At 41.7% G+C, this 21574-nt stretch overlaps 2 protein-coding genes across 2 annotated transcripts; one reads left to right on the top strand and one right to left on the bottom strand.

Moving 5' to 3' along the window:
• The first annotated feature begins 4678 nt into the window (after positions 1-4678).
• On the top strand, positions 4679-8574 carry LOC309690935 (dynein light chain Tctex-type 3-like). Its single transcript, XM_082508411.1, has 5 exons — positions 4679-4840; positions 5921-5962; positions 6058-6181; positions 6299-6376; positions 7644-8574. Exons 1-5 carry the CDS (start codon positions 4814-4816, stop codon positions 7718-7720), a joined length of 348 nt encoding a protein of 115 aa, XP_082364537.1. The 5' UTR covers positions 4679-4813; the 3' UTR covers positions 7721-8574.
• A 1097-nt stretch (positions 8575-9671) lies between these two features.
• On the bottom strand, positions 9672-18577 carry xk (X-linked Kx blood group (McLeod syndrome)). The gene is made up of 3 exons (XM_082508410.1): positions 17745-18577; positions 13819-14081; positions 9672-11728 (listed from the first exon to the last, which is right to left on the bottom strand). Exons 1-3 carry the CDS (start codon positions 17987-17989, stop codon positions 10800-10802), a joined length of 1437 nt encoding a protein of 478 aa, XP_082364536.1. The 5' UTR covers positions 17990-18577; the 3' UTR covers positions 9672-10799.
• Between the last annotated feature and the right edge of the window lie 2997 nt (positions 18578-21574).

Genomic DNA, 21574 nt, shown 5'->3' with positions numbered 1-21574 from the left:
AGAAAGGTGGTGCAGCTGTCTAGTTTGCTTTTTGAAATACGACTTTGTAGAAAGTATGACATATTTGTGGTATAATAGTTTTGTCTCAAGTCAATCTGATACAAAGAGCCACACCATGACTCAAACTTTAAGCAGAGGTTTTGGATTTGCAGCACACAAGTATCAGTCTGGCACATTTGGCTGCAGCCTGCAGTGTCTGTCACAAGAATGCATGTGCGAGCAAATGTATGTGCACACATACAAATGCACGCACACACTCCTCTATCCTGTGCCGGCAGATCCCGGAGACCTCTAATGCTGTGTGACTGCAATCCCCAGGGATTCTTTCTGCACTACTGGATGAGCTCCCCTGCCTTTGTGTTAAGACATCAGGGAATCCCTACATTCGCTTGCTTCTCTCATTCTTTATTTGCCCATTTGTTCCCCTCACAACCCCCACAGCGGGTGTGCTGCATGAAGGTTCGGTTATCATCACCGAGGTACCCTGCTCGAGACTACGATACAACAGCCTCAAATGATAACCGCACCTATTGCTTAGAGGAGCCGAATGAACCAATTTAGGGAAGCGTCAGTATGACAAATTACAGTACGGCAGGATAATTTCTTACACTGCAATGGCTTGTTGTTTATGAAGGAAACAGCAGTGTACATTTTGGATCTTTCACATTGGCCTTTAGGGGTTCATAATAAAAATTATGCAATATATGAGCTCATTAGCTCAGCAGTGTTGTTTAAATCTACTCAGTGGACGGGGCTGACAGATGAAAACGTTGCCAGTTCTCGTCTGAATCTACTTTGTCAGTGTTAAGTAGCCACTCTGGACAGCAGCCAACCCTGTCTGAGGTCTAAGAGCCACTTGGGAAAGTTGAATTGGGCTTTTCTATTTTCACATTATACTGGCTGTTAAGATGTAACACTTGAGGCCAAATAAGAAAAGTAAATACAATTTAATTATGGATCAGCCCACATGTCTGACCTAAGGAGCAAACTTGCTCATCATTTCAATGGGTGCTTCAAATATTTTTTTTTTAAATCAAATATTGCAAATTCAAACAAGTGACAAATTAAAAAAGAAAAAGAAAGAAAAAACTGTTATTTTGATTACACGAGAAAGAAATTAAAAGGGTTTTTTTCACCAGTTGTGTAAATATCATTAGGTGATTTCTTGTTGCTTGGATATTTCAAAAAGTATTCAACTTCATCCTCTCTAAATCAAAAATTATTTAGCACTTAAAAAAAAAACCCATCTACAAACAAATAATTCACTCTGGAGCCTAAATCACTGATGAAAAAATGAACTATTCTTGAGTGAAAGCTCACTATTACGCTGTTGATTCAGACAAAACAAGGCAATCAGAAAACATCCTTTTTGCCACTTTTTCCTCAATTTTCTGTCATTTTGTATCCCGAAACAAAAACACACAAATATGCATTTGAGTCACCGATGATTACTTATTCTCCACGGCTGAGGCCCCAAATTGATGGAAAGCCAACCAAGCATAAAATATTAATAAATAAATCCTGCATACATCATGTTTTCCTGTTGGTAGCTGAGCAGAGGTTTTTTTTTACATCCTGCAGCTGACAACATTTCAACCACCAAATGGAAGAAGAACTTCTCATTTCTGAATCACCCACATGCACCTCTGCTCATCTGAAGCAAAACCCACCTCTGAACAGCAGAATGAGGTCAGCCTGTTTCTTTATCAGCGCAGCCAGAGTACAATGAGCACTGTGTCACGCAACCAGCCCAGCCTCCATACATTCAGCAGCATCCCGAGGCCACTGCTGTGCGCCTGTCACCTTTACGGTGAAATCCCCATGAAAAGACCTGGTGGGATATCCTGGTGACTCCGCGGACAAGGTCATCACTAATTAGGCTAAAACTCGGTTTATTATAAGAATAGGATGAAACAGCCTTGTTACACGGTCACTTCTTGTCACATCAAACCCAGCTCAGATCACTTGATCTAAACACGCATTGTTTGTGCTTTATTTATGTTTCACATCATCTTTAACAGCTCTTCGGTCTGCTGGAACAAGTTCAGCAGTGCAACACATTCTCAACAGGTTATTAAATTAACGAACAGGTAAATCTACCGTCGAAATCAGCGGAGGCAAGAAGGGAAATACCAGCTTTCTGCTGCAATGCACCTGCCCAAACGCGCCTAACTTTAGGTAAGAAGCGGGGCTGTCTGGACCCACTGATGTGTGCTGAGTCCTCTGAGGTCGTGGTCGTGATGGTGGACGGAGAGAGCCCCCTCCCCTCCTCTTTCGTCCCCGCAAAACAAGGAAAAGGCACAAATAAAACATCAGGAACTGCGAACAAGCTGCACTGCTGACCATATGTGCCGTATGCAACGCGCCGGTGTTTCAGCGTCCCGGAGCGCTGCCGGCTGACCTGCAGAGCGGCGGTGTCTTACCTGGTGTGCTCGCCTTTCACGGTGAGGGTCCGGAGGGGGGTGAGCACGGCCGGCTGCGGAGTCAGCCCGAGAATCATGAACCGTGTGAGAGCCTGTCGGTGCGCCTCAGCACCGTCTGAAGGCAGAGATCCACAGCCAGGGTGTTCCCGACAGGAGGGGGCGTGGTGTGTGTGTGTGTGTGTGTGTGTGTGTGTGTGTGTGTGTGTGAATGAGAGAGCCAGAGAGAAAGAGAGACAGAGAAATGGCTCTTTTCTGACAATGCGACATTCATTCTTTTTCTTCTTATTGTCCGTATAAATTAAACTTTAAAGGGCAAGTCGGTTCATAAAGCGCACACTGCAGTGCAGATCTAGGCTGAGGGAAACTCCCACTTGTCACTGCTACATTATGTATTATGGATTTCCCTGCTGGCATCCTCTGGGAGTCTGTATTTCTGTGGTAATGGCCGCAGGAGATGCCTGCTGTAGAGTGACTGTTTATTTACTAGTCTCACGAAGGACTGGGAGGGTTGATTATCTTTGGATAAAACACACAAATCAATATTAACAAGGCACACAACTTGTTTATGTCTGTGTGCCGCACACCTTTTGGTAAACAGTGCAGGAGTCTGAAATAAAAAGGATTTCTGGTTACATTTAAAATGTCAAACACAATCTGACTCATCCATCCACACACCAAGCAGCTGTATTTGTCTGTTTTTGTTCAACACACTGAGCAATCAGCCGCAAAATGGAAGTGAACTCTTTAATATAGTAACTCGTTAAAAAAACAGAACACCTACTGGGATCATTTGAAGGGTTAGAGATATGACTGAATAATAATTTAATCAAATTAAAAATGTTGCAACAAATCTGAAAAAATTAACAAATGCTTTTTGCCAGTCTGTGAAGCTGGGGGTCAGACACCCACCTTTACCCACAGCCCAGCCTTCATTGCTAGGCTCAGCCTTAGAGATGGCGCCGAGTAGAGTCGCTGCTCATTTGGCTCAGAAGGAGCTGCTTGAGGTGGTTCCCTCTGGAGGTTTTTCAGATATTTGCCCAACCTGAAAGAAACTCTGGGTTAGATCTAGAACCGACTGGGAAGGTCATTTATCTCATCTGGCACTGGAACCCCTCGGAATCCTGCAGGAGGAACTGGAAAGTGTTGCTGAAGAAGGGCGTCAACAACATCCTGTTTACCCTGCTGCAAAAAGTGACCCAAGGTCAGATAAGAGGAAGATAATGGATGGATGCTTAGCCATCATACCATTAAGCAAATGAAAATAATGCAGTATGATTGTTTTACAAGTAGGCTACAGCAAAATCCTATATGTAAAAGTAAAAAATGATCAGTCTAATAATTGTTCTAATCAATTAGATCATTTGGCTTTTGTGCAATCTTCTTTGTTTCTCCCCCAATACTTGTTCTTAAGTTTTATCAATGAACACCAAACAGTTTAACACACACACACAAAACAAAGTTGTGTGTAGTCTTTTCATTCCCGGTAACAAAGGGTAACACTTGGCTCAGAAGCATTGATCCAACTGTGTAAAATACACTTTCTGGCAATTACAAGGAACTTCTCCAGAAGGCTTTAATGCGCTGTGGTTGGGGAGGGGAGGCTTAAGAGGAAAACGCCAGGATTTTAACATTTTATCTTTATTTTAAATATCTCATTATGTTCTTTGGAAATCATTGTCCAGAACTTGGAAATCAATTGATGCTTCCTCCCTATCAGAATGGCACTTAATGCACAGATGAGAGAGAGAGAGAGATTTGTCTTGTGCAAAACAACAGTGATATGTAGTCCATAACAAATCTTATACTGAGTCTCTCTCAGTCTATTAAATGTAGAGATAGGTTTGACCAGGGCTTCCTGCCAGTCATCCTTTATAAATGCTGTTTAAATCCATTTCACTTCATTTATGGGCAACATTTGGCAGCTTGTTTGCATCAGAGGACGTGAGTAGAGAGTGAAATGTGTAATGGTGTGTGGGATATTTTCAGCCCTTTGGACCGGAGCATCATTTAAACACCACAGCTTACCTGAGTGTTGTTGCTGACCATGTTTATCCCCCCAAAAAAGAATAGTAATATAATAAGTATAGTCATTTTTCTAACATATTTGATGAATCTTAGTCATCCTAAAGGTTTCACAAATGTTTTCTCCTCTTGTGTTTCTCAGTATATTTCTTTCTGTGTGGCGCTTCTGTGCTAAAACGCTTTTGTAATGTCTGAACTGAGCCACTGAGAGGCGATACAGAGAAAACAGAGTCCCGCTTCAGGCTGCGGGTCCAGCTCTTCTCTTCGCTCGTCATCCGCGAACAAGAGGAAGTGAACAGGAACAATAACAGCCGACACACCGGAGATCACAAAGAGGGCAGGCAGTAGTGTTATCTGTGACGGCAGCGATGGAGGAGTATAACTCTGGAGAGGAGGTACGGCTTTCTTTATGAGCGAAGTTCATCCAAAGGTCCGCAGCCAGCAGTAAACTTACAGCTAAATTACCTAGCTGCTAGCTTAGCCTGTTAGCTAGGTGTGGTCCTGTTATCAGATTTATTTAAGGCGATAACATTTGTTTTAATTTAACCCAGCCTCAAATACAATGAAGGGAAAATGTGATCATGCAGTTAATCATCTGATATTAATATTAATAACAAATAATACAGCTTTCTCTATCCTCCTGATGCAAACATCCTTCATTGTGGTGCACTGACATTGCTTTCCAGGTCACAGGGATAGGAGACGAGGAGGCACAAATTGGAGAAATGAGAAAAGCCTTCAGGGGTGTCCAACTCCAGGCCTCAAGGGCCGGTGTCCTGCAGGTGTTAGATTTGTCCTTGATCCAACACAGCTGATTTAAATGACTAAATTTCCTCCTCAACATGTCTCGAAATTCTTTAGTGGCTGGTAATGAATAAATCATTGATATCTAAAACCTGCAGGACACTGGTCTTTGAGGCCTGGAGTTGGACACTTCTGTGGTTTGGTCTCAAATCTCCATTATACAAAGCAATAAATCCTCTGCTATACAAACAGGAAGCGCAGTAGGACAAGAACTTCCTGCTCTCATTAAAAATAAAATAAAATGGTTATTAGTTACTTGCAGAGGTGAGGGCAAGCTGACTCATTTAGTAATACTTAGTTTAACTGTGATTCAAAAATGTAATTCATGCAACTTTAATTTCAAATTTCAAATATCCTATGATATTGGTGTCAAAGTTGCCTGTAAAACAGATTTTGGTTTGAAATTCTCACTTGTTTTTAATCTCGTGTACTGGGGAAAATATGATGAATTAAAAAGGGCCAAATTTCAGCCTGCCCTGTGTACTTCAAGGACCTGTAATGAGGACTATTTTTGTAGCATGAACATCAGATTTCGCATCACTTGATTAAATATACGAAAATGACCGCACACAAAATCTGTTGATGTTGAGGGATTCAGGTGGAGGCAGTGATTGAACATTCATGGAATAACCCGGATCCTCTTTGTGCTTCTTTTAAAACTGATCCTGCAGGTCGGCTTTAATCCCGATGAGATCAGTGTCTCGGTAAAAGAGGTATGTTCTCTAATCTTTGGAAACATTCATAATAAACAGTATTTTAAATGCAATCAGATGGATGGATGACTTCCTGTTTACTGATTTAATCTCAGTGCGTTGAAGGCGTCATCGGTGGAACAGATTATAACCAGAGTAAAGTCAACCAGTGGACGGCCAGTATAGTGGAGCATTCACTCACTCACCTGGTGAAACAAGGTCGGGCGTTCAAATACATAGGTGAGCAAGTCCCTGTGTTCGATAACGTGAGCTTCAAGGACATCAAGCTTATTTGTAGCGTTTGTGTGTGAAGGTAAGCGTGTGTTTGTTGTAAAGCCGCTCTCTGATCTGTCCCAGTGAACTGTACGATCATGCAGAAGAGCGGCGCTGGGCTCCACACAGCCAACTCCTGCTACTGGGACACAGCCACTGATGGTGAGACACTCAAAAAAACAAACAAAGATTATTTCAAAATCATTTAAATCCAATATTTTTAATTGGAAGTGGCACAAATGATAACACATTAGAGTGATGTGCCACTTTTTCTCCTCCACATCCAAGAGGAGAAAATAATCAGTTTTATCTAGTGATTTTTTTTTTTTTTTTTTTTTTTTTACTGATTTAAAACAAACAAAAAATAACCACAACAGTCAAAATACAGAGGTACTCAATCACCCACAGCATAAAATATAGGAATGATCTTATAATAAAAATATAAGTAGATGGCCGGACCAGCACAGACCTGCCTGCAAGCAGATGAAATCATAATGAAACCTAAACGTGTTCTTGTAATTATTAATCCCATGGAGGAAATTAAAACTCCAAAAAAATATTTTCAGCACATGGAACAACTTAACTGTTTGATCTACACTCTGGACTTCGTCACCAGTTACTGGACTTCTAATTTTTTCAGACTTTCATTAAAACTGAAACGTCCCTGTCGACAGGGAGTGCTCCTAAAGAAGTTTCTGGGACTGCTTCACCCACGACCAAGGTTCATGGAGAAGAGGATAAGTTAAAGGCTCAGTTTCCCACACATGGATTAAGCCTAATCTTAGAAAACTTTGATTATGATTGCCATTGAAAGAAGTTTTTAGTCAAGGACTAGGCTTAAATAGACTGGAGAGACTGATCTTTTATTCTTTTCTCTATGTAGCTTAGAAGTTGGTGAAGTTGTGCCAGAAACCTCCTTTCTGTTTTTTGTTTTCAAATGTTAGAATAAATCACATTTTCTTGCTATAATGCAGAATCTCCATTTAACCTAACATACACAGAAGCTGGAGAACCCACACAGGCTCAGAGAGCGCCCAGAGAGGGGGTGAATTCAAACCCAGGACCTCCTTGCTATAAGGCAACAGTGCTAACCACCACACCACTGTGCTGCCAACTTGGAGCTATAATTGTGGAAATAACAATAATAATAGTTAATATCCGTGTTTGCATTTTACATATGACACTGATGTTACATTTTGGATTAAACCGGGTTAATTAATTTATGAGAGGTGGGTTGTAACACCCCCCAACACTCAGACCAGATTTGCCTCCCTTATGTTGATGCATGGTGCCATGGTTGTTGGTCAGTTTTTCTTTTTTGATCTATTGAATAACTTGCCCACAAAACTGGTTTATAAATGGAATCATAAAAACATGTATTTCATGTATGATTTGGAGTAATTTCCTCTGCTTGTCTGTGGGTTTTCAGGGAGCTGTACTGTCAGGTGGGAGAACCGCACCATGTACTGTGTGGTCAGTGTGTTTGCTGTAGCTGTGGCGCTGTGACAGCCCTGCGCCCACCTCTCCATCTTCGAACACTGTCATGTCTCAAACTTTGCTTGAATGACACTGAAGATCCTCTGATTATATACCCTCTGATAGACGCTGACCTACAAGTATCTATTTCTCCTTGCAGGCAGGAACAACAGTTTTGGTTTGTGAGTTGGCAGCCTGTGAATACGTGCAGGTCTGACAGTGACAACATGTTGTTTGGTCTGGACTGGAGTCATGATCTGCAAACAGACCTGTTTGGAAAGTACTTTTCAAACATGCTCAGGTGTTTTCTTTGGCCCAGAAGTACCACATGTTGACTGTATTTTTTTTTCCTGTTGTGTAAAAACAGATGACTGCTCTTTGTGTGCAGCAGGAAGTTTACATTTGTATTTTTGACTGAAATATCTGAACATTCATTGGATTGTTTCTTATTAAATTTAGCACTGATATTCATCCCTCAGGAAAAACTATTTTAATTTTTAATTTTAATTGATGACATTCCTTCAGTCTCAACTGTGCTTTGTGCTGCTAATTAGAAAATGTTAGCATGTTTGCAACTTTGTCTCCTTCACTATGTTCCCTTAATAGAAACTGAACTATGACTATAAGAAGCTTTGTATGTTAGAGAAGCTCTGTTTAAGTAATCACTACAATATACTGTATTTCTACTAGTCTATATTAATATTTTAATAAGTTATTGAAATGTTTAGACAAAACAACAGTGTTTTTCCTGTGATGCATTTAATGGTCAGTCCCTGTAACCAGGATTTTTTTTCTTTTCTTTTTTTTTTTTTAAGATCTTCTGTATTACTGTTGAGTTCAAGACTGTTTTTGTTGAATTTTGTCCAATAAAGTCCTTAAAGATGTTCCACTGTGTGTTTTCGTGAGCACTGATAAAGAAGCTGAAGGCCAACACCTTTGGATGAGAGGATGGATTTAACCAGTGTTGGAGTACAGCGTACTTGGTTTTTCACTCTAGTTTCTGGTCTCTTCATAGCACCACATTTGCTTAAACTTGCCTTCAACTCAGTGTAGCATATTTTTGTATACCACTTGGAGCATTGTGTATGCATTTCTGGCACTGCTCTGGAGTGATTCAGAGCGTACCTGGCTCAGAGAACTTTTCATATTAGTCATGTGGGGTTCCACAGGGCTCAATACTTGGGCCTCTGCTATTGGGAAGGATGACTGCTTTATTCAAATTTGAATTGAGTGTCTTGAGAAACTAAAAGCTTGCATGGCTCTAAATCTTAAGCCTAAGTCTTAAATTTTAAGAGGTGATTGTTTTTGTTTCTGATGTCACCGGTGGGACTTACCCTATGGCACAGTATGGATAGCCTACTGTCACAAACTTTTGTTTTAGGATGGACAGCGGCTTTAGACCGGATGGTCAGATCAGTGCAGTGGTGAAATCCAGCTTCTTTCAGGTGAGACAGTTGGTGAAGATTAAAAAAAACAAAAAAAAAAACATTGTTGAAATCTAATTTTAAAACCATAATCCACATCTTTACCATGGGATTACTGTAATTCTTTGTATGTTGGTGTTAGCCAGTCCTCCCTGTCTCATCTTCAGCTGGTGCACAATGCTGCCACACACTTTTTAACTGAAACACAAGTTATTCTCAACATTTACGTCAAATTTATTTTTATTTCTGATTAAATATCCTGATTTTCTCTGTGTCCACCTCCAACCCACTGAAAAGAAGTCTTTTATAAAGGGTGTGCCAATGCACCTTTGCTAAAGTAGATAATTAAGTAAACAGTGGGTGCCTTTAATTTGCATTTAGAGCATCCCACTAGCCACACAGATCCCTCCCAGGTCACTTCAGTAAGTCAGGATAGAGCAAAATTCACTAGTCATCTGCAAACGAGGATTTGCTAAAACAGGCAGTTTCACTGATCAACCACTAGAGGTCAGCACAGATTCACATTGCGTGACAGATCAAAATAATGCAAGACAATATTCACATATAAATATAAATTTAATTTCTTTTTTTTTTAAAGTACGACTTCATATTTTCAGTGCCTCCTTTTGTGTCTCTATATGTTTGATGTGTATATTAATTTTTTTTGGCTTAAACAGTGCTTTTCTTATTTGTACAAACATAAGAAGCATTCATGTGATTCCCGAGGTCATCATCTCTCTGCAGACACGTTGCAAAAAGTAGTTAGTGCAAAAACAACCACAATCACATTCTCTCTCTATCTCTTGCTTTCTTAGTACATTAAAGGTTGAAATAAGAATAAATACTTTTAACAGTTCAAAACACAGACTCTTTTTCAGTTAGATACAGTAAATGTTTCGCGTGCACTCAGTGTAAATTTTCCAACTAAAGAGACAGACAGACAGAAACACAGTTGACAGACATAATAGGCGAAAATAAGAAAAGGAAAATGCAAATACATCCAAACAAAGCACATCACTACAGCTGCTGCTGCTCAAAAAATGAACCAAACCACCAAAGTCCTTTCTTTTTTTGTGTAAACGTGCAAAAGCCATTGGGAATGTCCGTGCTTTACAGTAACAGTATGTCTGGCGATGGAACAGGCTCTTTTACAACGTGTGGCGATTAACATCTCATCATCAAACACGAGCACATCACGAAAGCAGCGCGTATTAATCTTAAAGCTCTTATTAAGGAGTACAAAAGCATAATTGTGGCCAAAAAAACTAGCACGGGGCCGGCTCTCCCCCTCCTCTGCAGAGTAACCAGTTACACCTCGTCTGAGGCTCCACACATGCACGCCTCCATGCCAAAGAGACACTAAATACAATCACTTCAAATGCATTGGCTCCTTGTGATCAGTAAATGCAGCATATACGTGGACACGGTCTCCGAACCTAAAGAAGAGAGTGAGGTGATGGTGCCTGTGGGTTTTTTCTTGGTTTTAAAGGCTGCAGGATGAATTGTTGGCATGTAGTCTGATAAGACAGGCTGCGCGTTTACAGCAAGGATAGCTCTCACGTTAAGGACACATTTGCTTCATGTAGAATTGCAATGGATGTATGAGGGATCCATGTGGCACTTAAAAAGATTAAAGAAGGTTAGATAATGTCCTCTTAATGGCACGTAAGAATAATTCTGATGCGTTAAACGGTGCAGGGTACACCGTGTCTAATGTCGCCATTTATTCCACCTCCTATGTTGCTGTCCATTTCGTTCGGCGTGTCGAAGGTGGTGTCATTGAGCATGTCATACGTCGTGTCGTTAGGCATGTCGTCTGTGCTGTCGCTGGCTGTGTCGTGGGGCCGCTGTGTGGCTGGCTCTTTTGGCGCAGATGGGGTCGGGGCCTCCTTCCTCATGGGCCGGTTCTGTGGAGAGCCAGAGCTGCACATCAGGCAGAGAAGTGAGGAGCAATCCCAAAGGCCCTGGGTCATGCTGGAGGAGAAGAGCCTCCGACATGGGTGGCAGAATTGGTAGAAGACCAGCATGAAAAAGATGGCGATGGCGTAGGCTACCAGCAGCTGCAGCACCAGCAGCGGGGCACAGATGAACTTGTAGATGTCTGTTTTATAGATGTACCAGAGCAAGAGCAGCGAGGCATTTTCCACAAAACGCAACATGTAGTACACGGCCATGCGATACCAGTTCTGGGACTTGTTGATGAGGTCTGGGTCACTGAGTTTCACCTGCACGGCAGACCAGCAGAACATGTTGATGCCAGCGTAGAGGAACGTGAGCATGCAAAGCACGATGGTGGTTCCCACTCTGGTCAGAGTTTTTTCTATATTCTCAGGGAAAGGGGAGTGGCTCTGCCAGAACAGGATCCAGGGGTAGAGGAAGAAAACGAGGAAGTTCAGCAGAACCACGGGCAGGATCCAAAGCTGGAGCACCGAACTGAACAGGACCAAAACCACAACGCGAGTGGCGATCTCAAAGCTTCGCCACAGGAATATGCAAACATAAGCCATAGGCCGGACGTCCACTTCATAGTCATCATATTTGATCTTGATGGCCAATATGTTGCAGCGCAGGGCTCCATACACAATGGACAGGAGGGAGATCACCATCAGTGTGCCTGACATGCAGATAGAGACAGAGTCATTTTTTTAAAAAAGTTGGAAAAAATAAAACAAACAAATCTGCCTATAAATCAGTGAAAGCACGTCTCCAGTTTAGGATACTTTGCAGCTCATTCCATGTAAACACTGCTTCGTTCCTGAAAAACTCTTCTACCAAGGTGAGTGTGTACATGAAGTACTGCGTTGCCAGATTTCTGAGAGAAAAAATATGATAATAGAGCTTTAAACTCACCATCTACTTTGTAAGGTACATCTGCTTAACTGGTAATTATTTTCTAACAACTGTCTCCAGGGTTTACAGAGAATGAAAATAAGAAAATATCCACTGATGACTATGAAAGCTGTCACACAGTGTTATCACTGCAGTGACGTTGGAGCACTGACAGAACGTCTCACTCAAAGACAGATATGACAGGCCACTGCAGACTCATTTCACAGCTGGAAGAAAACAGACGTCCTGTGCATATAAAAGAAGCTTGGTATGAGTTTAAATTTCTGCTGTCAAAATTACTATGTTTTCTGTAATATTCGAGAACAGTAATAAGGCTGACATTTTTAGTTTATTACAGGATAGACTGAATCACAGGGAGAAGTGGATGAACCTTCACAAACATGATACCATTAACTTGGCATTTTCTGCACGTGAAACTAATCTGTGATTAGAGATTGCTAATTGAAACAAATCAAAAGCAGACTGAAGGTGTAGTTAAAGCTTTCTCCCCTAGGTACACAGTATTAAAGTAACAAGGCACAAAGCAGAGATAGGCCTCTAAATACATACAGGCCTAAAGTTTTAGGTTATTTCTCTATTTATAAACCCAAAAAGGTTAAAAGAAGAACAACATATCACAGTTTAATTACATGCAACATAATTTTATACAAACTAGTTTTCTTTCATAAAATATTTTACACATGCTGAGCCATTAACATCCCATTTAACACTTGTTACGGCCCTGGGCCTTGGAGAGAGTGAGACTACCCTTTTGTGCTTATGCAGATCACAGTGTGCCAGACCTCGCGGACGATTGGCTGCCTGGAGATCCCATGACCACTCCATGACCAATTGACTGGCTGATTGTCTGCACCGGGGAGTATAAAAGGCTGAAGATCCTTCACACTATGGTGAACTGCTGCTCTGAGGTGAACATGCAGTGGCCTCCTCGTCTGCTTTGCATGTGAAGCTTGTTTGTTAAACCTGTTTGCTGTGTTGCTCTTTGTTTAAACCTGGTATACAGCTGAACTTAGTTTCATTAGAGTTTTGTGATGCTGGCTTGCCTTAGTTAACCCTAAGCTTTTACTCTTGCCTGTTCTTTTCTGTTCTAAAACCCCTTATTTACTCAGATTTTGTGAGAGGGCTGGTGTATGTTTCTCCCCTCCTGTCGCCTAGCAGAGGGGGTCGTAACAACACTTCAGTTACTTTAGTTGGTTTATATACAAATTATGAGTGAAGTTAGACGGTTGTTTCTTCATGTGTTCACAGATCGATTTCAGAAAGATTTTAAAAAACAAAACAAAAAGCTGTTTGTGCTTTCCATGTAAGTGAACAATTTACACTCGCAAGAAAATAAAGATGGGATCTTAAATTGGCGGTATGAGTATAAATGACTATAGCAATATGGGACCATTATTTTAGGACAGATTTAAAATATGTAATTTAAGATTTTTATGTTCGGGCTATGACACAAAATAAGACTGAGATATTTATAAAATCTTTTATTTTGACCCAATTCAAAGACCAGATGTCCTAGTTTGACTGTTTGAACCCTTTACTCGATTTCTCCCAGGAATACTCAGGAATAGACCTCCTCACCCCCCCACTCCACATACACAGAAACACACACAGCCTGGCTCCCTGTTGGCAAACAGAATCACCATTTTCCATCTTTAGTATCAGAGAGGCGGTTACATAACACCACTTTGACTCATGAAAACATCCATTCTCTCATTTCCAATATCGCACTTAGCTGATCAGCCCACATTGTAGAGGACCTGTGACGGACTCTTAGCAGAGCCGGATGGGTGGATGATCCATAAAACTGTCCGGTCCCACACAAACACACGCTTACGTCATACGTGCTCCCCTCACCTCTTCCGATGGACACCCCTTGTTGCAGGACGCAGATGTAGAGCTGCAGCGTGAGCTGGGGGGCTGATCCCAGGAAGGCCTGAATGACAGAGGTGCGGGCAAAGGCCGCTCGGTGCGTAAACAGTTTCCCCTCTGCCTGCCCAACCTGCCGCTCCACCTCCTCTGCCTGACCCCTGCGGGGCATCTGCTTCTTTCTCGTGATGCTGACATAAGGCTCCTCCACGCGGCCCACGCTGCCGTAGATGCAGAAGGCCTCCAGACACCTGAAACAGGAGAGGAGATGAGCGTGTGCATCGGATTTCATCCACCTGATGAAAGTTGGATATATTGTACTGTCTCATTAACAACCCTCTAATCTAATAATTCAGCACAGTGTTGTAAAGGTAGTTCTCTTTATTTAATTTAGAAACACTGACCAGCATAAGGCAAATGAACTGTGCTTATCTTTTAATGGCCATAACAGCTCTTTAAGGAAAGGACTCATTTTCCTTCTAAGGCCGATTTAGTCCATTTCTCTGCTTGCTGATTATGTAGTCTTGTGAGTTTATGTGAGGTTGTACTTTACAGGAAAAATGCTATTATTCAGAGCTTAAATTTGATGTAACATAAAGTTTATTACTGTTTATAATAAGTATAGCTGAAGAATACATATAGCTTATTCTGCATATTAATTCAATGCTTGTTGCTCAGAATTATGAGCAGCTACAGAAGCCCAAAGAGCCAGGGGTAATTTTCATATGATCCTCATTTGGCTATCCATTATCTGTGTCAAATGAGGCCTCAATGACAGGACAGAGTCATGTATTGGCAAGTGCGACTCTAAAAACACTGAGGTGCATAGAGCGGGCAAAGCGCCAAAGGTTGAGGCAGCGTTGTCCTTGTCAAGCAGTGCTGATGCACAGCCGGTAAACAGCAAGTCGCAAGGATTTAGCCACAGGAGTGCTCAGGGACACACCGTTTATCAGCATGACTTACACTGAACAGACGTGCTTAGTGAACGCCTCACTGAGTTAGTAAAAATAAACGACGTCATTCAAGGGTGAATATCAGTCTCGCGCTCTGTCTCTGCAGAGCAAAGCATGTTGTCGGGAATACCTGAACACCTGCAATCCCATGTAACTATTCGACTATTGGTGATGCAAAATCCTGCAGATGTTTTCATTAAACAACAGAATTGTGAAAAAAATGTGATCACAGCGCCAGATGGCTCGATTTCACTATTTTTAAAACTGCAACTCTCCTGGGATTTTCACCGCAGATGTCTCTAGAGTTTACTCAGAGACATCTGAGTAAAAAACAACCAAAAAACCCATCGTGTCAGCAGCAGTGCTGCAGACGGTGATGCCAAAACGGTCGGGCTGGATGGAGATAAGAAAAAGGTTACGGTGACTTAGATAACCACTCTTAACTGCTGAGCAGAACAGCATCTTGCAGTGAAAAATGAGTCCGATCCTGAGACTGAAGCTGAAGATGTCAGCTGAATACAAAAAAGCTGTGGCTTTTCTGTTGGGGGAGGGGTGGTGTTGTCTTGTCATCTTGGCACACTTTGGGCTCATTAATATAAATTAGCAATTGTTTCAATGCCACAGCCTATTTTAGTGTTATTACTGGACATGTGCAGCCCTTTAGAGTTCAGCATGTTTTTATGGCTGCTCCCAGCCTGTCACAGAGCAAAAGCAACCTGGATTCATTATGAACATCATGATGAGTTTAGTAAAATGTCTGTCAAGCTACCAGATCTGAATCCTGTAGAACAGCTTAAAGACGTCGTAGAACAGGATCCTTTAGCTGACAAAACTCATGAACTTATGTAACAGGATCATGTAAACAGCTGTTTACAACACTCCAGGTCATATGATGAACTGCTGGCAGAATGATAGTCATATGCTTCAGTCACTCGTGTGTATTTGAAATCAGCATTTGCTCTCTTTTGCTCGTCTTTGGTCTCCACCAGCTCGCGAGGAAAACATCTGCTTTGGATTCATATTACAAGTGACCCAGTTCACTTGGTTATTTCACGTTTCTTGCTACGAAATATAGCAGTTATAACCACTATTTTTATATCCCCGATGACAGGTTGGGACACGTCACTTTATAAAGACTTCTGATGCACATCCAGTCATTTTGCTCTACAAGCAGGCCTGAAATACCACAGAAACTGCTCACTTCACAAAAGAAAAAAACAAGATTTCTCCAAATAAGCTTTCAAGAGTTAAAAGGTCATTTCACTCCCAGATCAGCTCTGCGTATTTGTCCCTTTAGCCTATGAGGCCTCTGTTCCCATTCATCTAGCAACATTTAGATTTTTGACCTGTAACATTACTGCAGAGTCACGAGTATTTAAAAAAAATGTTATTGGAGGTTTAAATACATCTTAAGGATAATTTGTTTAATAATTTTGCATACGCCCATTTAAAAATCCCACATCTATGCAATTTTTTGAAGCTTTTGCACTTGTTTAAGTTGTACATGAGCTTTAAATTATTTCGAGTTGCAGAAAAGGCGGAAGTAGACTTCTGTTATTTTGACAAACTACTCTTCAGCAACACTTTAGTGTTAAATAGATTAAAGAGCACTTCTCTTTAGGGCGACAACAGAAGAAATGATTACACCCAACGCAGACTTGTGAGAGATTTGAATACTTTCTCTGATGGTGACACACATCAAAATATCAGAGGTGTTGTTTTGGGAAGTCAAGAGGAGGAAGTGCTGCTGTGCTGTCTGCAGCAGAGAAAGAGAGAGACATTCCCCGGTCTGCTGTCAGAGATAAGGAGCCAGCAGTGACATGTGCTATTCTTAGATCTGGTCTTCACCGAGGAAGGATGTAGAGGTCTGAACAGTAATCATTTGAATGCAGTCGGGAGGGTAGGGAGGCTGTGCTGCTCAGTACGACTCTATTCACGAGCTGAATCATGAGGAGGCATAATTACCGTATGTGTGGCTGCAAATACTGGTTGTTTAGATTGTCAGGATTGCCTGTCACAGTTGTTATTAATATGGTCTATTAATTTTGGAAAATAGCAAAAGCTTGAATTGAATGAGGAAGATTAGAAAAACACCCATGAGTTTAATCAACTGCTCAAATAACCGATCTTAAAAGAGAAATGTACCAACCCATAACATAACCAACTTTGAACTAAGACAAGAGCAAGTCTTCCCATTTCATCACTGAATCACACACATAGTCTGTAAATCACTCTTCTGTCCATCTGGAAATGAATTAATCAACCAACTGCAAACCATGAGTGGGTTTTAATGAGTTTACCAGAGTCAGATTTCCTGCTGTTTGTATGTTTGATAGCAGTTTCATCTCTGTGTGTACAGCAGGGATGCTTTCTATGTACAGGATTGGGCTCAGGCTTATACAAAGAGGAAGACCGGGCCTATTATGATTTAAAGATTTCTCCGTGAGTGTGGAGCGACTCCAGTTAGGCTTCATAACGATGATTTAATGTCCTTTCAGTCAGAACAGTCATAAATCAGCTTTGCCCGAACGATCATGGCTGAAGGTGATCAAACTGGTAGAAGACCTTATTGTACTGTAAGTGCTTTGGCTCAGCAGCCTGCCAGCTGTGTATATATGTAACATATATCGATCAACAGTGGCAACATTGATCAGCCTTTTGCTTCCGAGCTGAACAACACGGACATACAGCACATCATGCGCCAGTATGTATGGAGCCAACCAGACAAAAGGCGAGAGAAAATGAAAACAACAGCATGTGCGCAATGCATTCATCGCACCATCTGTAAGCAGCTTATGCGCTGGCAGGCCTGGCATGTTTTTAAGAGGAAAAAAAACATCCGTGGGCACGACACCTGTGGGAGGTAAGAGACATGCCCTCGGCAGAACACAGTGGACACTCTGGATACAATGGGATCCAAGCTCCTGTTTGACAAACGGAGGTAAACATGTCAGCACTGACCTGACGATGGGACCGAGCTGCAAGATGTGCAACAGCAGAATGAGCGGTCTGTCTCTGCTCAGGTCCCGGTGGATGAAGGTGAGGGTGAGCTGCACGAGCACGGACGGTACGAGCGTGAAGAGGAGCGTGAGCCCCTGCCAGATCTGGTCTCCGGCGGAGCGGTACGTGGAGCTGAGGTACAGCGCTGCCGTGGTCTCGGCCGTGAACAGAGACACCGACACAAAGATGGAACTGGGGAATCGCATCCTCACTCACTCCGCCATTTGGGGAATGCGGCGCGCTGCTTCGCTCAGAGTCTGCACGTCCATAACGAAACCACCGAGTCGTCGGTTGGAGTGTTGGAGGAACGCCGCCGCAGGAGCAGCAGCTTGTCTGCGATATGTGAGGCAGGCGGGACAGGTTCACAGCCAAGTGTTGTCCCGGGGAGAGACTGCTGGGGGCGCAAGAAGCGCTGCGCTCTCCAGTGCGCACTGAAGCGCCAGTCAACGAGACGATAACGCCCCGAAGACTGATGTTACAATGGTGGTGCAAACATCTGCAGGGCCATGAGGCTAAGAGTTTCAATTACAATTCAATAACCAGCTTACTCATTTTTTGGACAATTTCACAGGCCTACTAATCTATCCATCATGGAGCCAGAAAGCCCAAATACTAATGTCACGTAAAATTAAACATAAAACAAACAAATAAACAACAACCATGAGCTATGACTAGTCTGTAAGGAAGGAAAAGCTTACAATTCAAACGTGACACAGGAAACTGTCTCTACGTAACACAGTCGCAAAGCTGCTTTGACGCCCCCAAATCATAACAAATGTTCCTCTGCTGCAGTGAAGTTGTGACAGAGGCTAAAAACATTTGAAACTGTACGAGCACACACACTACTGTAACTGTATATGAGAAAAATAAGGAACACATAAGTCAGCTTTAAATAAACCTGACACTGTACACATTCTCGGTGTCTCCTGTCACCAGCAAGCTGGTCCAAATTTTTTGAAAGGGTTTCATTCAGACAGCGCTGACCTAAAGAACCTGCTGATTAGTCGTGGAAACGATCAAGTGGGACACCACCTCCGCGCAGGAAACACACTAACTCAGGCTGGAAAATCCCCAGACACTTCCACGGACCATGACAGTTTCAGTGAATCAATGTTCTGATGGCTGCTTACAGCAGTATAGCGCACCATGTTGCACAGTTTAAATTATCTCACACTAGTTTCTTGAACGGGACAGTTCACTGCACTCAAATGGCCTCCACAGTCCTTTGGCATGTGTTGCAATGTGAGAATCACATTATGGATGTGCAGCTGACAAATCTGCAGAAAGTGTGCGATATTATCATGTCAATATGGACCATAATCTCCGAGGACTGTTTTCAACATCTTGTTGGATCTGAAGTCAAAATAGGGTCCAATATTAGCAAGGTGTACCTAATAAAGTGGCCAGAGAGTGTACATGTATGTGGGATATGACCAAGATGAGACCTATGTTGTTTTTGGCACTTACAGCTCAGTTAAAGTCCTGGCAGGAACAGGTGTGACTTGACATCTGGCCCATGTAAGGTGAAAATGTTCTTGCACTGAGGCAGCTGAGCTCACCCACGTAACAGCTGTGGCCCACTACATGTGTGGGCCGCAGCTGGACCAAATACTCACCTCTAAATAGCCTGTAGTGCTGGAGTTTAATACTGATGAGAAAGGTTCAGACATTTTATTGAGACTCTGTTCTAGACGACATTAAGAGCCTCTAACCCACGTTAAGTATTAATATCTTCACATTGTCTTCAACACTCCTATAATGGATTAAAATAAAGGTAAAATATAAAATAAAAGATGTAATAGTGTAGTTTTTATCTGCTCAGAATACGCAGCTTCCATTAAATTACAAATGTTTATAGGCTGCAACAAAGCGAAGCGTCCTTCTCCTCTTACGCTCTAAAAGCCAACTGTTCAGTGCCTCTACCAATATCAGGGACTAAGCAGCCATTAACATACAGGCACAAGTGTAATGATTTCCAAAATGTGGGTTTTATTTTACCCCACAAACAACAAAAATAATGTCAGATATGCACAATCACATAAATAAGCCATTTTAAGAAATAAATGGGCACTGAGAGGTTCAGCTAAATACAACGGCACCAAAAAATAATGGCTAACAAAATTAAATCAGCTGAATGTATATATTAACTGAGTAAACAATTTTAAATGCAAAAGGAGAAACAACAGGAACAAAAACTAAATTTAATTTTGTAAAAAAAACCACAAAAAAACCTGTTACCCCCCCATGTGGTCATAGAAGATGGTTAAGTCTATTTGTTTCACCTTTGGACTTAAACTAGCTCCATCTTCAACCTCCACTTTTGCTCTAACCTTAAAGACTGCAGCAGGAGCCAGGTTGATAAAAGAACCCCCCAAAACTGAAATATAATTAGTGCAACCTATACATACTTGCATATACCTATAAAATACTGTTAAAATGTTGTAAAACAAGTATGTACAGCATCATTTATTTATCTATATGAACCTCACTGACGGCTGTTGTGCGGTTGTGGACCAGCACATCCAAGCTCGATGGTTCCAGCTCTGAAAAGCATAAAAATACATTTGAAAAAGTGTAATATTTTTCTATTGCGAGTACTGATCCACTCACAAGGGGATTTTTTTTCTCTGTCACATTGTTCATAAAGCGGCATTGAAAAGCTGATAAAATATTACAGCAATTAAAAGTCATCAGTTTTTATGCAGTCTCCAATAACAGATCCTCATCAATCACCAGTGGACGCTTCGGTTCTGTGTTTTCATGTATTGAGTGTGTTTTCCTGCAAGGCCTCTCCCTTGAATAAAACACCAGTCATCTCTATTATTTTGTCATCTGGACACTTTATTGGTATCAATAATCCAGTAGCAGGTATTGTTTTAAACAGCTTGGATTGCAAATGAAAAACAGCAGCACACATGTACAGCTTGTAAATGTTTCACAACCGGCTCAGTTAAAGTTGGGAAACTGCTTTGGTTTGCTGTTATTCGCAGGCAGTTTTTTTTAATCAACATGAGCCACATGTTCATATAAGCTTCCCAAAGCATCTTCAGTTTCCTGTATTCTCTGCCTTCTTATTCTCTGAGAGATGTGATATCATATCTGAAAGCTAGACATTTGTTTGTAAAGCCTCATTTGCGCATTTAGCTCAAGAAATTCACCACAGAAAGAGTCGCCTCAAGAAACGGACTGAGTTGGACGAAAAGTGAAATTCTCACATCGGCAGCACACTTTGTTCTTTTCTCCTCCGTCTCCATCACAAAGGTACAGACTAACTTATTGTTTATCTGTAGGGTAAAAGTTGAAACCAATCACAACATATTGATCACTTTGAAAGTACCCACACAGTAGCTAACATAGTTTTGAAATATTAATAAACACAAATGGCTGTCACACTGGTACAAGGCGTAACCTCAGCTTCAGCGGGTGAGAACAGCACAGCGGAAACAAAGTGTTACTTTTATGTCGATAAACAGTTACATCCCTTCTGTACCTCCCCACCCAGCTTTGATGATCTTTATAGTTTGCGATTATGTAAAGACATGAACTCAAAGGTCTGCGATATGTGACGCTGAGCTGGTGAACTGGTAGAAAAATTTTAAAGGCATTTATGTGACACTCGTTTTTCTGTTTGCAGCTTTTTTGTGTGTGTGACTGGGGTGTGATTGCCTTTTACTTTTATGTGTAAGTAGCTTGTGTGTTTCTGACCTGAGAGCAGCATCTTGGAAGAATATCTCAGTTTCTCATCTCTGTACTTTAGTGCTGGGCTCCTTTCTTAGAGTGACCCTGATAAA

This window comes from Aulonocara stuartgranti (assembly GCF_965226115.1).
Source record: "Aulonocara stuartgranti genome assembly, chromosome: 16".
NCBI classification, from domain to species: domain Eukaryota; kingdom Metazoa; phylum Chordata; class Actinopteri; order Cichliformes; family Cichlidae; genus Aulonocara; species Aulonocara stuartgranti.
The sequence above is the reverse complement of the archived record's forward strand: the minus strand, read 5'-3'. Positions and strand labels throughout refer to the sequence as shown.

Excerpts from the sequence above, each read along its gene's own strand:
- LOC309690935 (XM_082508411.1), top strand. The coding sequence starts at position 4,814 with ATGGAGGAGTATAACTCTGGAGAGGAG. Across the intron at positions 4,841-5,920 it reads AGTATAACTCTGGAGAGGAG|GTCGGCTTTAATCCCGATGA; the intron begins GTACGGCTTTCT and ends CTGATCCTGCAG. Across the intron at positions 6,182-6,298 it reads TCGGGCGTTCAAATACATAG|TGAACTGTACGATCATGCAG; the intron begins GTGAGCAAGTCC and ends GATCTGTCCCAG.
- xk (XM_082508410.1), bottom strand. The coding sequence starts at position 17,989 with ATGCGATTCCCCAGTTCCATCTTTGTGTCGGTGTCTCTGTTCACGGCC. Across the intron at positions 14,082-17,744 it reads CAGCTCGGTCCCATCGTCAG|GTGTCTGGAGGCCTTCTGCA; the intron begins GTCAGTGCTGAC and ends CTCCTGTTTCAG. Across the intron at positions 11,729-13,818 it reads AGGGGTGTCCATCGGAAGAG|GCACACTGATGGTGATCTCC; the intron begins GTGAGGGGAGCA and ends TCTGCATGTCAG.